General features: G+C 32.9%; 2 protein-coding genes across 2 annotated transcripts in view; both read left to right on the top strand.

Annotated features, from left to right (window-relative positions):
* Positions 1 to 2,194, top strand: part of LOC126880536 (merlin) — a 45,982-nt gene extending 43,788 nt beyond the window's left edge. The window contains exon 10 of the mRNA XM_050644459.1: positions 1,898 to 2,194. Within this exon, the coding sequence (XP_050500416.1) occupies positions 1,898 to 2,108 (211 nt within the window). The 3' untranslated portion in view covers positions 2,109 to 2,194. The remainder of the gene's footprint in view (positions 1 to 1,897) is intronic.
* Positions 1 to 15,714, top strand: part of LOC126880538 (uncharacterized) — a 391,874-nt gene that overhangs the window by 347,512 nt on the left and 28,648 nt on the right. The gene's annotated exons all lie outside the window — the stretch shown is intronic.

Genomic DNA, 15,714 nt, shown 5'->3' with positions numbered 1-15,714 from the left:
GGGTCATTTGAAAGGTTATTCAATTCTTTATTCACGAATATAAACATTAACCTAATTATTTATACAGGGTGACCAAAATTTTTTTTGAATTAAATTAATCGAGACAAAAAGAAGAATGTATATAATTTATTTAATTAGAAATACATATTACTGCTATCAGAAATAAGAAAAAAATGTTAATTTGAAAAATAAACATTGCTTTTCGCTTAAATTAAATGTTCAAACTGCTAAGAGGTAGGTGGGTGGCAGTTTTAATATTGAATTTAAGAGAAAAACAATATTTATTTATTGAATAAACATTTTTTCCTGTTTTCAGACAACAGTAAAATGTATTAAAGAGTCTCAATTAATTTAATTAAAAAAAAATTTTTGGCACCCTGTATAAATAATTATGTTAATGATAAAAAAGATCAAGGCAGGTTTTGTTTATACTTGATTCAGAGTTGGACCACCATCTCCATATAGCTATTTCAGCATCCTTATGCCTCATCGGTGAAGCTCAGAAGTCTCAACTCTGAAGGAAATACAAACAATTCTGCCAATTTAAGGCAAACCATCGCAATGCAATGAACGCCTTACAATGAATTATGTTAATGTTTATATTAATGAATAGAGAATTGAATCACCTTTCAAATGAGCTATCACACGACCTCTATTCTTATTTAAAAAAATCATCGATTGCGTCATCACGGCGAGATGGATGACGTCACTAGTTATGATAAATATGTCTAAAAATTATAATTTAAAAATAAAAATCGACCAGATTCGTAATTTATCTCCAGAGTCGCCCATTCTCGAGAAAATGAATTTATTCCTACTCAAACGTCCTCACTGTACCTATAACTTCAGAGGCTTATATCTTAAAACCATGATTTTTTGGAGCTACACGCCCATTGAGTCTTTTGTTCTACACATCAAGGACTACCAGAACGAACAGAAAGTTTCAGAGCATTTCACAGAGAGCCATTTCCCATAAGGTTTCTGCGGGCTCCTTTACGATAATAAATGTTCATTAAGAGGAAACAGTAGCGATCAACAGGTAGCAACAAACGCGTTCCAAGATTGCGGCTCTAATTTTAAATATTTTGTCGAGATATTTGGCACACATATTCGTAATATAATAAAGAATGGCGGTACAGAGCCCAATTTCAGAAATATGTTAGTATGTGGAAATTACTCTACAACTAAATAAAATATTGAAAAAGGAGCCTGTACCGTCATTAAGAAAGACAAAAAAATACACTTTCTTCAAATAAACTTTTTTATCCCATGCCTAGATTTTGTGTCACATTGGAACTACTAAAAATCGTTTTTTTATAACAAGAAATCGAACGTCACTGACTTGGCAACATTTCGCGCCTATGCGTATAAAAATTATTGTTTTTGATAGTATAAACGTCCCTGTCAGTGTCGAATTACCGACGCACTGTTGCCTCACTTTTGAAAGTTCGCAGAACTTTCGCAATCTTGGACCGCGTTTGTTGCTACCTGTTGATCGCTACTGTGTGCTCTTAAATAATATTCAGTCGGTAATTATCAAGAAAGAACAAAATTTATTTCATTCCGTAGATTTGGCAACAGCGCACCGATTTGTTACCTCTCCGAGCTGTGGTGGGCATGAACCTTTTCCTTTTCAGATTAAACTCGATTAAAGGCCGCGACACACATGTCCGCACCGAGCCAGCACCGCGTCCGCACCGGTCAGAGACAGCATGGCCAGCCTTGCTTTCTCTGCTCGGTGCGGGTGCGGTGCTGACTCGTTGCGGATAGGTGTGTCCCGGCCTCAAATCTTCGACCCCGTTCTGAAGACTTTAGGCCATTATCACGTGTTTGTCAAATTAAATAAATATAATTAACTGCTTACTGGGTAAATTAATTTTTTTATGCGTTGTTTCAGGATCGAATACCTAGAAAAATCAAAACATCTCCAAAACCAACTCCGTGAACTCCGGAGCGAAATCGCGGTGTTGAAAGTCGGCGACAAACAAATTGACTTCGACCATCTACACGACGAACAAGTCAAATTAGGCGAAAACAAATATTCCACACTAAAAAAAAGCAAGTCTGGTTCCACAAAAAGCAGAGTTGCATTTTTTGAGGAATTATAGCAGCGCTTCATTGTTTTTATGAATAGATATAATTTATATTTGACAATAATTTTAGGGATAATTGAAAATAAATATTTTTTAAATAATTTTACTGTTTTTGTTCGTTTTATTAATTAATTAAATATCCTTTCTCTATCGGCGCTACAGCCGACCCTGCCTTTCCACAGCGTCCGCTTCCAAGTATTTCTGTCCCTGACTGCTCTCTTCCAGTTATTCACCCTCTTTAGTATTGGTTTTCACTTTGTCTATCCACCTCTTCCTTGGTCTTGGCCGACCGACGTCCCACCATAGTTCCACTAAGTGTTCTACTACGTATTCTGTCATTATCTATTCTTATTAGACGAGCGGGACACCCTCAAAAAAGCGCTTAGTTTTCGAGATACTGACCACGGAGGGGTGAATGGCTAATTTTATTCATACATTATATTTTCGAGGGTGCTTAAAACGAAAATGAAGTTTATTTTGAATTTTATGTGGGGGAACATTGTCAAAATCGCAATTTTACCCCAAAAATAAAAAAAAACACGTTTTTTTGCGTTTACCTCGCTACAACTCTGTTCGATTTTAATATTTTTTTCTGAAATTTTTACAGTATATAGCTCTAACATTTCTGAAGACAACGGTACGTGTTTCAAGCTTTTATTCTTATCCTGATAAAGGTTATGAATTTTTCAAAGGAAAAGGTGCGGATTTGTGCATTGCAAAGTTTATTCGCAAAAGTTGTGTGACGAAGTTTAAAATTTAGCTTCTTAATCACTTTCATGTTAAAGTGGAGAGTACAAAGAAGTTTTCTGGTAAGTTTTAGATCAAAATATTTTATAGAAAAAAAATAGTGCAACTTTTAAGGTCGACATTAGAAATCCCCAATATATCGCTTATTTTTCGAGATACTGACCATGGGTGGAGAATGGCTAATTTTGGTCTTAGATTATGTTTTTGACCGTGATGAAAACGAAAATGAAATTTATTTTAAATTTTAGGTGGGGGAATATTGTCAAAACTGCAATTGTACCCAAAAAATAAAAAGAATTAAATCACGTTTTTTGCGGTTAGCTCGCTACGACTCTGGTACGTTTTAATATATTTTTTTAAAGTTTGTACACTATATATCACTCACTTTTTTGAAGACAATGGTTTCTGCTTTAAGTTTTTAGTCTTATTCAGTAATAGTCTTATTCATAATATTATTATATTATTTAGTGAATGGCTTATTTTTGGGCTTACTTCATGTTTTTGATGGTGCCGAAAACGAAAATCAAGTTTATTTTGAATTTTAGGTGGGAGAAAATTGTCAAAATCGTCTTCCTTAAAATTAAAAGTGGCACCATATTTTTCTATAACACATCTAGACCTAAAACTCCCCATAAAACTTCTTTGAACTCTATGGTTTAACAAAAACGTAATCAAATAGATAAATTTTAAATTTTGTCACTTAATTTTTGCGATTTAACTATGCAATTCACGAATCTGCACCTTTTATTTTTAAAAATTCATCTCTTTTATAAAAAAAAAAAGACTGAAAGACTATAGTTACTTTCATAGCAGTGGCGTAGCGTGAGTGTCGGCCGCCCGGGGCGGAAGACAATTTTGCCGCCCTCTTATTTAGGTATTTTAATTTATTGTATACTATACATTACATACATTAATTATAGAGAACTTTTCGGCGAGAACAGTCATCATGATTTTGCATTATACAGGTTGGATTTTAAATAAAAAAGTTTATCTAAGTTTTACAATCACGTTTATTAATACAAAAATTATTTTATTTTAACCAATTAAATACATTGATATAACTTAGGTACCTATCACTTAATATTAGGTATACTTTGACGATCGACAAAATTAAATAAAATCAATTTTTAATTAGAACTAGAACGATACTATAATGTTAAATTTTTATTTTTATTGAAAAGTAATTATTATGAGTATTTGTTAGAATTAAAAACAAAACTTCCGTCTTTAATTAAAAATTTATACGTCTACTCTTTTTAAGAGCAAAGTCTTTTATTGCACCGTCGATGTCTATCGCATCACACACCTCTTGCACAATAGACAAAATAGCCAAATTAGTTAGTCTTAGAGTACTCATTGTCGATCTTAAATAATTTTTAATCAATTTCAATTTTGAAAAACTCCTCTCACAGCTGACATTGCTTATAGCAACTGTGAAAAATATTCGGAACATTATTAAAATATTGGGCAGAGTATCTTCCAGCTTGGATTTAACAATAAATTTAAAGAATTCAAGCGAGTCTGCATTAATCAATTTCGTTGCCTGTAGCAGCAACGAAAGTCCGCAGTCGAAGTTTTTCCAGCTTGAAACCCTGCTCGTCAATTTCGAAAGATGCGTAGTCTAGATTACATTCAGTGTTGTCTGGATCTAATAATATAGCCGGCATTAGATAAACAAACTTATCCGTTCTATTGAAAAGGCTCACGAATTTCTACAATAACTCTATCTAACGAAGAAAACAGCTTTCGTCTCAACTCTCAATTTTCACAAGACAAGTTAGCACCTCTAGTTCCGTCATCAAAAATATGCTTTCTTGTTATGCGCCTCCGAGGTTATATGGGAACTCCAAGTTCTTCACACATATTTTTGCATAACCTACCTTCAGCGCCATTAGCCCATTCCTCTCTTTTCTCTGTCAATATCATCTGCAAAGCATTTACTTTCTGAGCGCACAATCTTATGTCAAGTCCCCTTGTTTGCAAATATTTTTGTGCATTATTTGTTTGTGAAGAACTTGGAGTTCCCATAAAACCTCGGAGGCGCATAACAAGAAAGCATATTTTCGATGACGGAACTAGAGGTGCTGACTTGTCTTGTGAAAATTGAGAGTTGAGACGAAAGCTGTTTTCTTCGTTAGATAGAGTTATTGTAGAAATTCGTGAGCCTTTTCAATAGAACGGATAAGTTTGTTTATCTAACGCCGGCTATATTATTAGATCCAGACAACACTGAATGTAATCTAGACTACGCATCTGACGAAATTGACGAGCAGGGTTTCAATTACCTGAACACCTAATTAGAGCTAAATAAATGTGAATAATCCCTGTGCACAACCTTTGGTTCTTCAGGGAATTTCTTTTGTGTTTATTTATTTGCTTATAACTTGTACACTATATTCATGATAAATTCATATATATTTATATTTTACTCATATTATTTATATTTATATTTATTTATATGTATTGAACTGTTAAGTGTATTTCTATTGTGTTATTTTGAAAGTAAATAAACATTATTATTATTCACTTCAGGTAGCATCGGTTGCTACAGGCCCAAAAAACAAAGAAAGGAAAATGACTGCATCGAAACTGGTAAAGCACTGCATCTGTCCTAGTGTTTAAGCTTTCACCTGCCTCTGTCAGTTTTTCCAAAGTGACGAGAATGTCTTTGTAATGATGCCATGTCACATTTACGGCATCGCCTCTTACACTCCACCGCGTGTCTTGAATCCTTCTTTTGCCTGTAGCTGCTATCAGAACTTCCCAACGATGTGTCGATGAGGAAAAAAAATGCAACGTTCTAAAGTGCCGAAAAAATTTGTGCTGATTGTTAGTCATAAACGGGGAATTTCCACAAGTCAGTATAGACGTTCTTGCCAGTCGCTACAAAATATCATTCAAAGAAAAGGAATTCCTCGAATTCGTTACAAAATAAGTAATGAAAAATTCCGTGCTCCTTTCAATCGGTCCAAATTCGTAGTTGCGATAAAGATATAAAATGGTTCAAATATTTACAAAATATTTTTATTATTTATTGTTAAATTTTCCCGCCCCCTAAAAAGTGCCGCCCGGGGCGGGCCGCCCCCACTACGCTACGCCACTGTTTTATAGTCTTCACAAAGGTAAGAAATATATGCCGTAGAAATTTTAGAAAAAAATATTAAAATGGAACAGAGTTGTAGCGAGTTAAACGTAAAAATTCATGACTTCACTTTTTTTTATTTTTAGGTTAAAATTGCGATGTTTCGTCAAATAAAATTCAAAATAAACCTCTTTTTCATTGTCAGAGCTATCGAAAACATAAAATAAGACCAAAATTAGCCATTCACCTCCCATGGTCAGTATCACGAAAAATAAGTTATCTTGGGGATGTGTAACGTCTATATTAAAAGTTGCGCCATTTTTTTTTCTATTAATAATTTGTAACCAAAACTTTCCAGAAAACTTCTTTGTGCTCTATGTTTTAACATAAACGTGATTAATAAGATAAATTTTAAATTTTGCCTCTTAACTTTTGCGATTAAACTTTGCAATTCATGAATCCACACTTTGTACTTTAAAAAATTCATAACTTTTACTAGAATAAGACTACAATCTTAAAACAGATACCTACCGTTGTCTTCACAAAATTGAGCAACATATATTATAGTGTACAAACCTTGGACAAAAATATTAAAATCGACCAGAGTTGTAGCGAGTTAAACGCAAAAAAACGTGATTTCACTTTTTCTTATTTTTATGGTAAAATTGCGATTTTGACAATATTCCCCCACCTAAAATTTAAAATAAATTTGATTTTCGTTTTCAGCACCGTCAAAAACATAATCTAAGACCAAAATTAGCCATTCACCACCCATGGTCAGTATCTCGAAAAATATCCGTTATATTGGGGATTTCTAATGTCGATAATAAAAGTTGCACTATTTTTTTTCTATAAAACATTTTGATCTAAAATTTTCCAGAAAACTTCTTTGTACTCTCTATTTTAACATAGACGTGATTAAAAGGCTAAATTTTAAATTTCGTCACTCAACTTTTGCGATTAAACTTTGCAATGCACAAATCCGCACCTTTTCCTTTGAAAAATTCATAACCTTTATCAGAATAAGAATTAAAGCTTATAGCAGGTACCGTTGTCTTCAGAAATGTTAGAGCTATATACTGTAAAGATTTCAGAAAAAAATAATAATATGAACAGAGTTGTAGCGAGGTAAACGCAAAAAACGTGATTTCTTTTTTTTATTTTTCGGTTAAAATTGCGATTTTGACAATGTTCCCACATAAAATTCAATATAAACCTCATTTTCGTTTTCAGCACCTTCAAAAATATAAAGTGTGAATAAAATTAGCCATTCACCTCTCCGTGGTCAGTACCTGGTCAATTTAGGGGTATCTCCCGCTCGCCTATATAAGGTGACCTTCCCAGCGCAATCTTTATATCTTTGCATACAGTCCATCTAATTTACTTACCGTTGCACGTCATTATCTACGTCAGAGATCTAAGTTGACATAGTTGCCAAAGTATGAAAAAATCCTGAATCCATTTTAAATCAAATATATCACATAATTATTGTAAACGTGGATTATACAACAAAACAAATTAATATTCAATGTAAATAAGTAAAAACTTAAGAAATAGAGAACAAGAATTAAGTTACAATCTTTTAAGATTTGCAGTGCAAGCGTTTTTGCACTGCATTGTTAATAATTAAAAAACGGCTCCGAACTCTTGGCATGAAGCCGGTAGGTTTCTTTGTATATATATACAATAACAACTAAAAAAGTTGTCAGATACCTCGATTATTCCAAGTCGTGATAAAATTAGGTGAAATTTATAATTTTATAGTAGAGGATCTTTTTATAGTAAAGTAAATGATAAAAAGAGTAAATATAATAAAACAGATACTTATAGTAAAGAATATAAACAAATAGTTATGAAGTGTCATCACCGCAACTGTCAAATAAATGTTACCAATTTATTCTAAAATGTCACCTTCGTTCGATTACAGTTACAGTGTGTTCCGAACAAATCTGCTTCAGAAAAACGTTTTATAATCCATTTATACAAATTAAATGAAACATATTATTGTGTATTTCTTTAGGTTAACATTAATAGAAATCGTCAAATATTATTTCTACGCGTATATAATAAAATATGTCTAGTGGCTGTAATTCCAGTGTACTAGGCAAAATGATTCTAAAAAAGAACACACCTACCTCCTAAATATTTCGTGTTGGTACCATGTGACGTCACATGCTATGACGCGGATGACGTGCAACGGTTAGTAAATTAGACGAAGTATACCTAATTTGCTGTAAAGGGTTCTTTGTAATATTGATACGTATATTAAAGTCGTTTCTAAACCTTATTCTCTACATACCATTGTTGAAAATGGTAGTTTTATATACTTGGAACTTTCCTTCTATATGGATGTTTTTGGATCAAAATTCCTGCGACAGGGGAATGGATCAAAATTCCTGCTTGCTTTGTTAGCAAGCCTTATCCGTTTCCACATTTCCTCCTCCTCATCACTGCCGACGACTGCCGTCCTCAGTTATCTGTACGTGTACACCCAAGTATGTGAGCTGTTTCACTACTTCAATATTAGCGCTATCTATTGTCAAATTCTGCAAGTTTCGCTGTTTCCTTGCTTGTATTAGGGCATGCCCCGCGCACTCTAATAAAAAACATGTAATCGTATTTATTTTCCTTCCATTTTGTCAGAGGCGCTGATGTCGGCATTGTGATTGGTGGAACATGACTTTTGACAAATCCTGCGCTATCTGCGAATCTGTGTTCAGTGTTCGTGTTCGTTCGTTCGTTGTCGTTCAGTTATTTTATATGGTCGGTTTATGTGATGTGTTTGTGTCACCATAAAAAGCTGATATTCAGTCGTGTTTTTTGATATTTTAGTTATTTTGTAATCGAGTACCTTTTTAAAGGTAAGTTTTTCTGATTGTAAGGTAGAGATTTTCTGATTGTAGGTAATGTTTATCCAACAGTTTTAAAATACACATTTTATTTCGCGTTTTGTTGTTAGGTCTAATCGCTCCCATCAGGTGTTGTGTGCAGACGGTGGAAAAATTCAAACTAGTAAACATATATTTAATCCAAATTAAATACTCATATTTCTATGTAAAATGTCACATTATTGTATAAATAAATAATTAAGAAACAAAAGTTGTTTGTGTTGTACCTTTATTGTCCACTTGAATAAAATATCACTCTTCCTATCCAATCAACAACAAGAACGTTTAAAATTTCACACCTATCATGTCGAAGCTACAGACCACTTATGTGGAGGCCTGGGCCCGGATTACGAACACTCGATACGAATCGTATCCGCCATGTTTTCCCAAAAGGCGCTACGGTAAAACATGGCGGATACGATGCGTATCGAGTGTACGTAATCCGGGCCCAGATTTGTAGTACCCTTCCATTTAACCAGGTGCTGAGATGGCGCTGAAATACGTGACATATTGTTTAAAGAGTAAGATCGCATTCTACCAAATCACACAACACTTTTTTCTATGTATTAGGGCTTTAATTTTATCTACGTTGACGCCTAGTCTTATTTCTTTCGCATATTCTTCAAGCTCCACATGAAGTTCTGTGATGTTTCTTGCGGTTCGTTCCATCAATAGGGCTTTTCATCGATTGTCATTTGTTTCGAGCTTCTGTCAGATGTTGTATAATCTGTCTATAATATTAATATACACAGATTATACTAAATATGACAGAAGATCGAAACAAATGACTGTGAATGAAAAGCCCTATTTTACGTCGTCTGCGTACATCACAATCTGCTTACTAGACTTATTAGAGAGATATCGCAAATGCAAACGATAATATCGTGTCAAGACGTAAATAACGTATAACGTTCTATTTCAGCACAGGCAACAAGAGAGTTATCGCAAATGTTCTGGGGCGGGGCTTAACGTTATTATGACAACCGACGTTTGGTATTACAATGTAACCTAGAAATTAATTTTGAGGAACACTGTACCTAATTGTTTTTTATTGAAAATTGAATTTGGATATTGAGCTGGTTGACATGCATTTTAATTTTAATGGTTTAACCAACAATAAATATAAATAGTTGGTATAAAAATAATATAAAATATCTGAATAAATAATATCCTAACCACAAAAAGTAGTCTATTGTAGACAAAATAAAAATGCACGTGTTTCTCAACATAAGATGATTCACAGTATTTAGTTTATAAAATTTGTATTCTATACATTATTTTTATGTTTCATCCCAAATGTCAAATTAGCGTTAACGTTATTACCGTCCCTTATTTCAACCTAAATAGCGGGACACGCTATCCGGTATTAGCGTAACATTCATTCTGCGCTTGCGTACATGTCAAAATAGCGTATTCCGCTATTAGTAGTGTTCGCGCAGTACAAATCGAGCATACCCAGAGTAAGTTCGGGATTAGTTTCCAATGCGCAGGCGTCAACGTAAACTTATCCTGGACATGCTCAGGATTTTTCGCTCCGCGAACAATTTTCGGATTCGCAATGTAATGACGGGTTGCATACATTAAGGTTAGAGAAGGAATCCTTTTGTTGTCTCTTTCTTATTTCGAAATAAATGTCAAAAAAAAAATGCAAATGCAACAAATTTGTATGTCAACAAAGAGAAAGAGAAAAGAGAATAAAGGCAACAGGCAAACGATTAACTTTCTATTCAATAATTCAATGCCTTTCTTAGAAGGTAGAAATTTGATTAGTCTTTCTTTATTATTTCCACAATATAATGTGGTTATTTCCACTCTGAAATCCAGCTTACATTCTTGTAGAGAGTAAAAGATTGTTGATGTTTAGATATAAAAATTACCTTTAACTTCACGGGGGTTGAACATAATCTGAAGGAAGGAATAATTTAGTAAAACAATCATTTCAAATTTTGATATCTATGTATAGGGCTTTTCATTCACAGTCATTTGTTTCGAGCTTCTGTCATGTGTCACATAATATTAATATATCTACGTCATACGTTATTGATATATACCAATGATACAAACCAAAGACGTATGGCGTAGATATATTAATATTATGTGACACATGACAGAAGCTCGAAACAAATGACAGTCGATGAAAAGCCCTATTGAATTTAATGGGTTGCGGCATTGTGTTGTGGTTTATTACACCACAAAAATAATGAAATATAACAAGACACAAGAAATAGTTTCAGAATAAGTTTGATGTATTGTTTATGTTTCATTATATTCAATAAGAGACTAATTTAATTCATAAATTAAACTGAAAAATAAACCACAAGAATATGTAGATACTTATAAGCTCATTTAGATAGAAGAAATTAAGTAAAAACAGAGTACAATTTATTGTAATACATACTACCGTAATAGATAATTATCGAATATCGAATGAAAATAATACTAGAAAAGGTACCTACTTATTTATAAACACACGAAATGGAAAACATTGACAAAAACAACTAAAAAAGCTTTAATATAAAAAATATTAAAATTTGTTTGAAGAATATTTAAATGATACAACACTTCCAAAACTTTAAAAACCAGATTCTACATCTACTATCTACACTACAAGCTGTTTAACAAAACAATATTTTAGGTTAAGAATTGGAAGGAGTAAGAACAGAATGTCAAGAAATTCTTCCCAAATATTTTGTGCGCCTGTGCGAACTTAAAATCCGAAACAAAATCCTCGAACGTCGAGAGGGTATTCCGGACACGTTCAGGATCTTTTTTCTGTACTGCGCGAACACCGAATTAAAAATCCGGAGGGTGTTCAGAGGGAAAGATTTGGACTCCGCGAACGCCCAATTTTGTAATGCGCAGGCGTTCTCCCTCTGGGTATACCCAGGACGCACTGCGCGATCAAAGCTATTAGCGTGCGATAAAAATGCATTTGCGATATCTCTCTAATAACAAAAATAAAACGGGATAATACCCGAAGGTTGGCTGTATACCATCTAGTTAAATAAAATTAACATGAATTAAAACTCCCTAGTGTAGTTGGTATATTTAATAAAAATTCTAAAAATTTTTAAAAATCCAAACGGATTACGTTCAAGAAAACGTTATGAACTAAACACTTATTAACCTTCCGTGACTGACATTGGGTCTGTGAGACCGACTAGTTAGAGTTTTTACGATTATATCCAAATCGTTCGTTATGAATCTTCGCCGCCATCAGTAGCTGCCTGATTTAGATGCCTGTTTTTAGTGTTGAAGTTTGAGTCTTCAGTGTTAACTAATTATGCAATTATCGGCAAATCTTGTCTCAGAGACCCATGTTGGACGCATGATGTAATCGATGAAAAAATATTTAGATTAACGAAAGACCGTGCAAACAAGTGCTGATAATTTAGTAAGCCAATTGCCAGAAGTAAAATGTGAACCTGGGTACAAGAAAACAGCAATGAAAATAGTGAGGTTGTTTTTGACAAATCAGATGTTATGTGATTGTTTTATTTTCTTTGGTACTTTGCTAATGTTAAAGAGGTTTAATAATTTAAAAATAGGTATAATTTATGTTTAATTTTACTCCTTCAGGGAGTAAACACAATCCTACGCTTGAAAGTGTATCAATGGAAACATTTTTTATGTCGGTCTCTGAGACCCGATGTTAGCTTTAATGTTCAGAAAACCTATGTTAGTTGCGGAAGGTTAAACGATAGTTTTTTGGGTTTATGGACAGTTTTCTTATAACGTATTCCATACATATATTAAATAGAGTCGGAGTCAGCCAGCCCTCTTCCTATTTTAGCCTTTTGTTATCTGGAAGGGATCTGTCAATTTTATTTTATTTAATCGAGTTGTTTATACCACTAAAAAATTTAAAACATCCACTTATCCCAAATGGTTTACATCAGAGTTAAAACATTTAATATACCTACGAGAAGAAAAAAGCACATAAAAAATTTAAGATGGCTGGCGATGATGAGAGCTATCTTCTTTTTTCCGGTCTCAGGGAACAGTGTAAAGAGCTTAGCAAGTATTTACAAAGGCATCATGTGATAGAAATTGAGGCTAACATTTTTCAAAATTCTTGTTCTTTCTGGAAATATATCAATAATAAACGCAACTCTCATGTTCTACCATCGAGTATGTGCTATGGTAATGAAACTAGTGAAAATGGTTTAGATATTGTTAATTTGTTTGCTGGGTTGTTTTCAACTGTCTACTAACAAAGAAAAAATAAATAAGGTTCCTGATTTTAAGTACGAAAATAATGTTGATGTTAATACTTATTTAATTAGTGTTAAGGATATTATCAGGGCCGTAACTACGATGTTGGGGGCCCCCTTACCGGGGGCCTGGGTAGTTTACCTCCCAGCGGAAGGGAGGGGGTCCGGAAAAATGTTTGACATGAATCCCTTGAAAACGCATTTTAATGCATTCCGTGTGAAGATTCTTGTACCTACATATTGCTATTTTAGTTGACCTGTGACCAACAAAAAAAAAATTGAAATCACCTTATTTTAAGCTAAATAATTTTGCAAGTACCATCAATATAACATCTTTTCTTAGTGCAGTCACTGAAGGTGGATATGAGCTACTACCAACGATTTCATTGAACCTCCATCGATTTGCATGAAAATTGGTGAGTGGTTAGAGGATATCTCAAGGAACAAAGGTGACATGGTGCCAACTTGCGCTTTTACCCTGGGTGTGGATGCCACCCCTTCTCGTAGGTGAAAATTATTTTATTAAAAATAACCCCATAATTTGATAGAGGGACTAACTCTAAGCAAAATTTGTTATATAAAATTATTGAAATAAATCATAACTATTTGAGTTACTAAAGATTTTAATTTTTCGTGAGAAAAATGCATGTTTTTAACCGATTTTTTATAGATAATTAAAAAACTATAAGTTTTTACAAAAAAGATATTATTACCAAAATAGAAGCTAATAAAAAATGAAATAAATTCCCTACTTGAAAAACCTTTTAGTATTTTCTAACAGTGATTTATAGGTAATTGAATGTACCTATATTTCTTTATAAATAACGGGGAAATGATGCATTTTATAACATAAACTTATTAAACATTTGTTTAAGTATTTAAAAATATCTATCAGATGAGCCCACGAACAAGTTGATATCATTAAAATTTATGCTCCAAAAAATTTTCAAAAGTCATCTTTTAAAAATTTTTCCAAAAATGGTATTGTTTTTTTTTTTAAATAACTCCGTTAGTTTTGAGATATCAGATTAGCTTAAAAACCATTTGAAAGCTAAAACTAAGGTCTTTTAAACCACGTTGAATTTAATCTTTTATACCCCATACTTCTTAAAATAAAATGTTAAATTGCCCCGGTTACATGGTTCTCGAAGCAAAATTTAAGTTTTAAACGTTGCTATCTCGGTTATTTTGGACCCTACAGAAATAGTAAAACAGGGAAAATATTTGGTACAGAAAAAACTAAAATTTCATTATATATAATTTTCTTCGTATATTGAGTATTTTTGGAGTTATTATTAAAGAAAATGAAAATTACGATAATTTGAAAAATTCTGATTTTTTAAAATTATATCTTTTTTTCAAAAATATCCATTCTAAACCGGTCAAAATTGTTGAAATCATTACTTATGCTAATATAAAGAAACTTTTGTAAGTATTTCTATAAATTATAATTTTTGTGGAAATGGTGTATGTTTTATTTTTCACTTTAAAAAAAATCGAAAGGGTTCTCCTATTTTCATCATAACTTGCTTAATTTTAATGCTATTAACTTCTTCTGGAGCTCATTTAATAGGTATCTCAAAGTAATTTGACAAGTGCTTAATAGGTATATTTTATAAAATGCATCGTTTTCCCGTTATTTAAGCTTGAATACTTAGATTTGCGTACTCGTCGAAAAAAATATACCTTCAATTACCCATAACTCACTTTGAATTAACATTAGTGTAGTTGTTTAAATGAGAAGTGTATTCAATTTTTTATTGTCTTTAATTTTGGTAATAATAACTTTTTTGTAAAAGCTTATAGTTTTTGAGTTATACGTGAAAAACAGCTTTAAAACATGCATTTTTTTTACGAAAAAATAAAATCTTTGATCTTTAATAATTCAAAAAGTATTGATTTATATTAATAACTTTATATAACAAATTTTGCTTAGAATTTGTCCCTCTATCGATTTGTGGTATTATTTTTAACGAAATAATTTTCACCCCCGAGAAGGGGTGGCATCCACCCCCAGGGTAAAAGCGCAAGTTGGCATCATGTCACTTTTGTTCCTTGAGGTATCCTCTAACTACTCACCAATTTTCATGAAAATCTATGGAGGTTCAACGAAATCGGAGGTGAATACCTTCAGTGACTGCACTATCTGTTTTCATGAAAAATATGCTATAATGTTCGGCTTATGCTTACAATGTTCGGCTAAAATGTAGGTTTATAATCGCGTTATATTGCCTCTATAGGCAGTATAAAGCGATACCAACTTACAGTGAAGCCGAACAATGTAAAAGGCAATGTGCCGTTTTACAAATATGTTGTTATTATTATGTTCTTCTCTTTCATTTCTTTTGTTACTTGTCAGAACTAGACTTGAGAGGCACTTCAAAACATCGCAAAATCGTATGCCAATGCATTGATTTCATCAAATCTTCCAGCCCAGCGTGTTGGATTGAGAGGATTTACAGTCACTTTCGAAGAACATCTTTCAGATTGGTATGAGAATTTCAGTGCCTCCTAACGAATGACACTGTGGCCAAAAAAACAAACACTTTGAACAGTTTCAAAAAACTGACAGATGTCTCTATCGTCTACAGCATTTTTCAGCACAACATTCAAATTACAGTAGAACGTCGATACTCCTGACGTCAAAAATCCGGACCGTCAATAATCCGGATTTGTATCTAGCAAAAATG

This window comes from Diabrotica virgifera, chromosome 2, assembly GCF_917563875.1.
Source record: "Diabrotica virgifera virgifera chromosome 2, PGI_DIABVI_V3a".
Classification (NCBI taxonomy): domain Eukaryota; kingdom Metazoa; phylum Arthropoda; class Insecta; order Coleoptera; family Chrysomelidae; genus Diabrotica; species Diabrotica virgifera.
The sequence above is the reverse complement of the archived record's forward strand: the minus strand, read 5'-3'. Positions and strand labels throughout refer to the sequence as shown.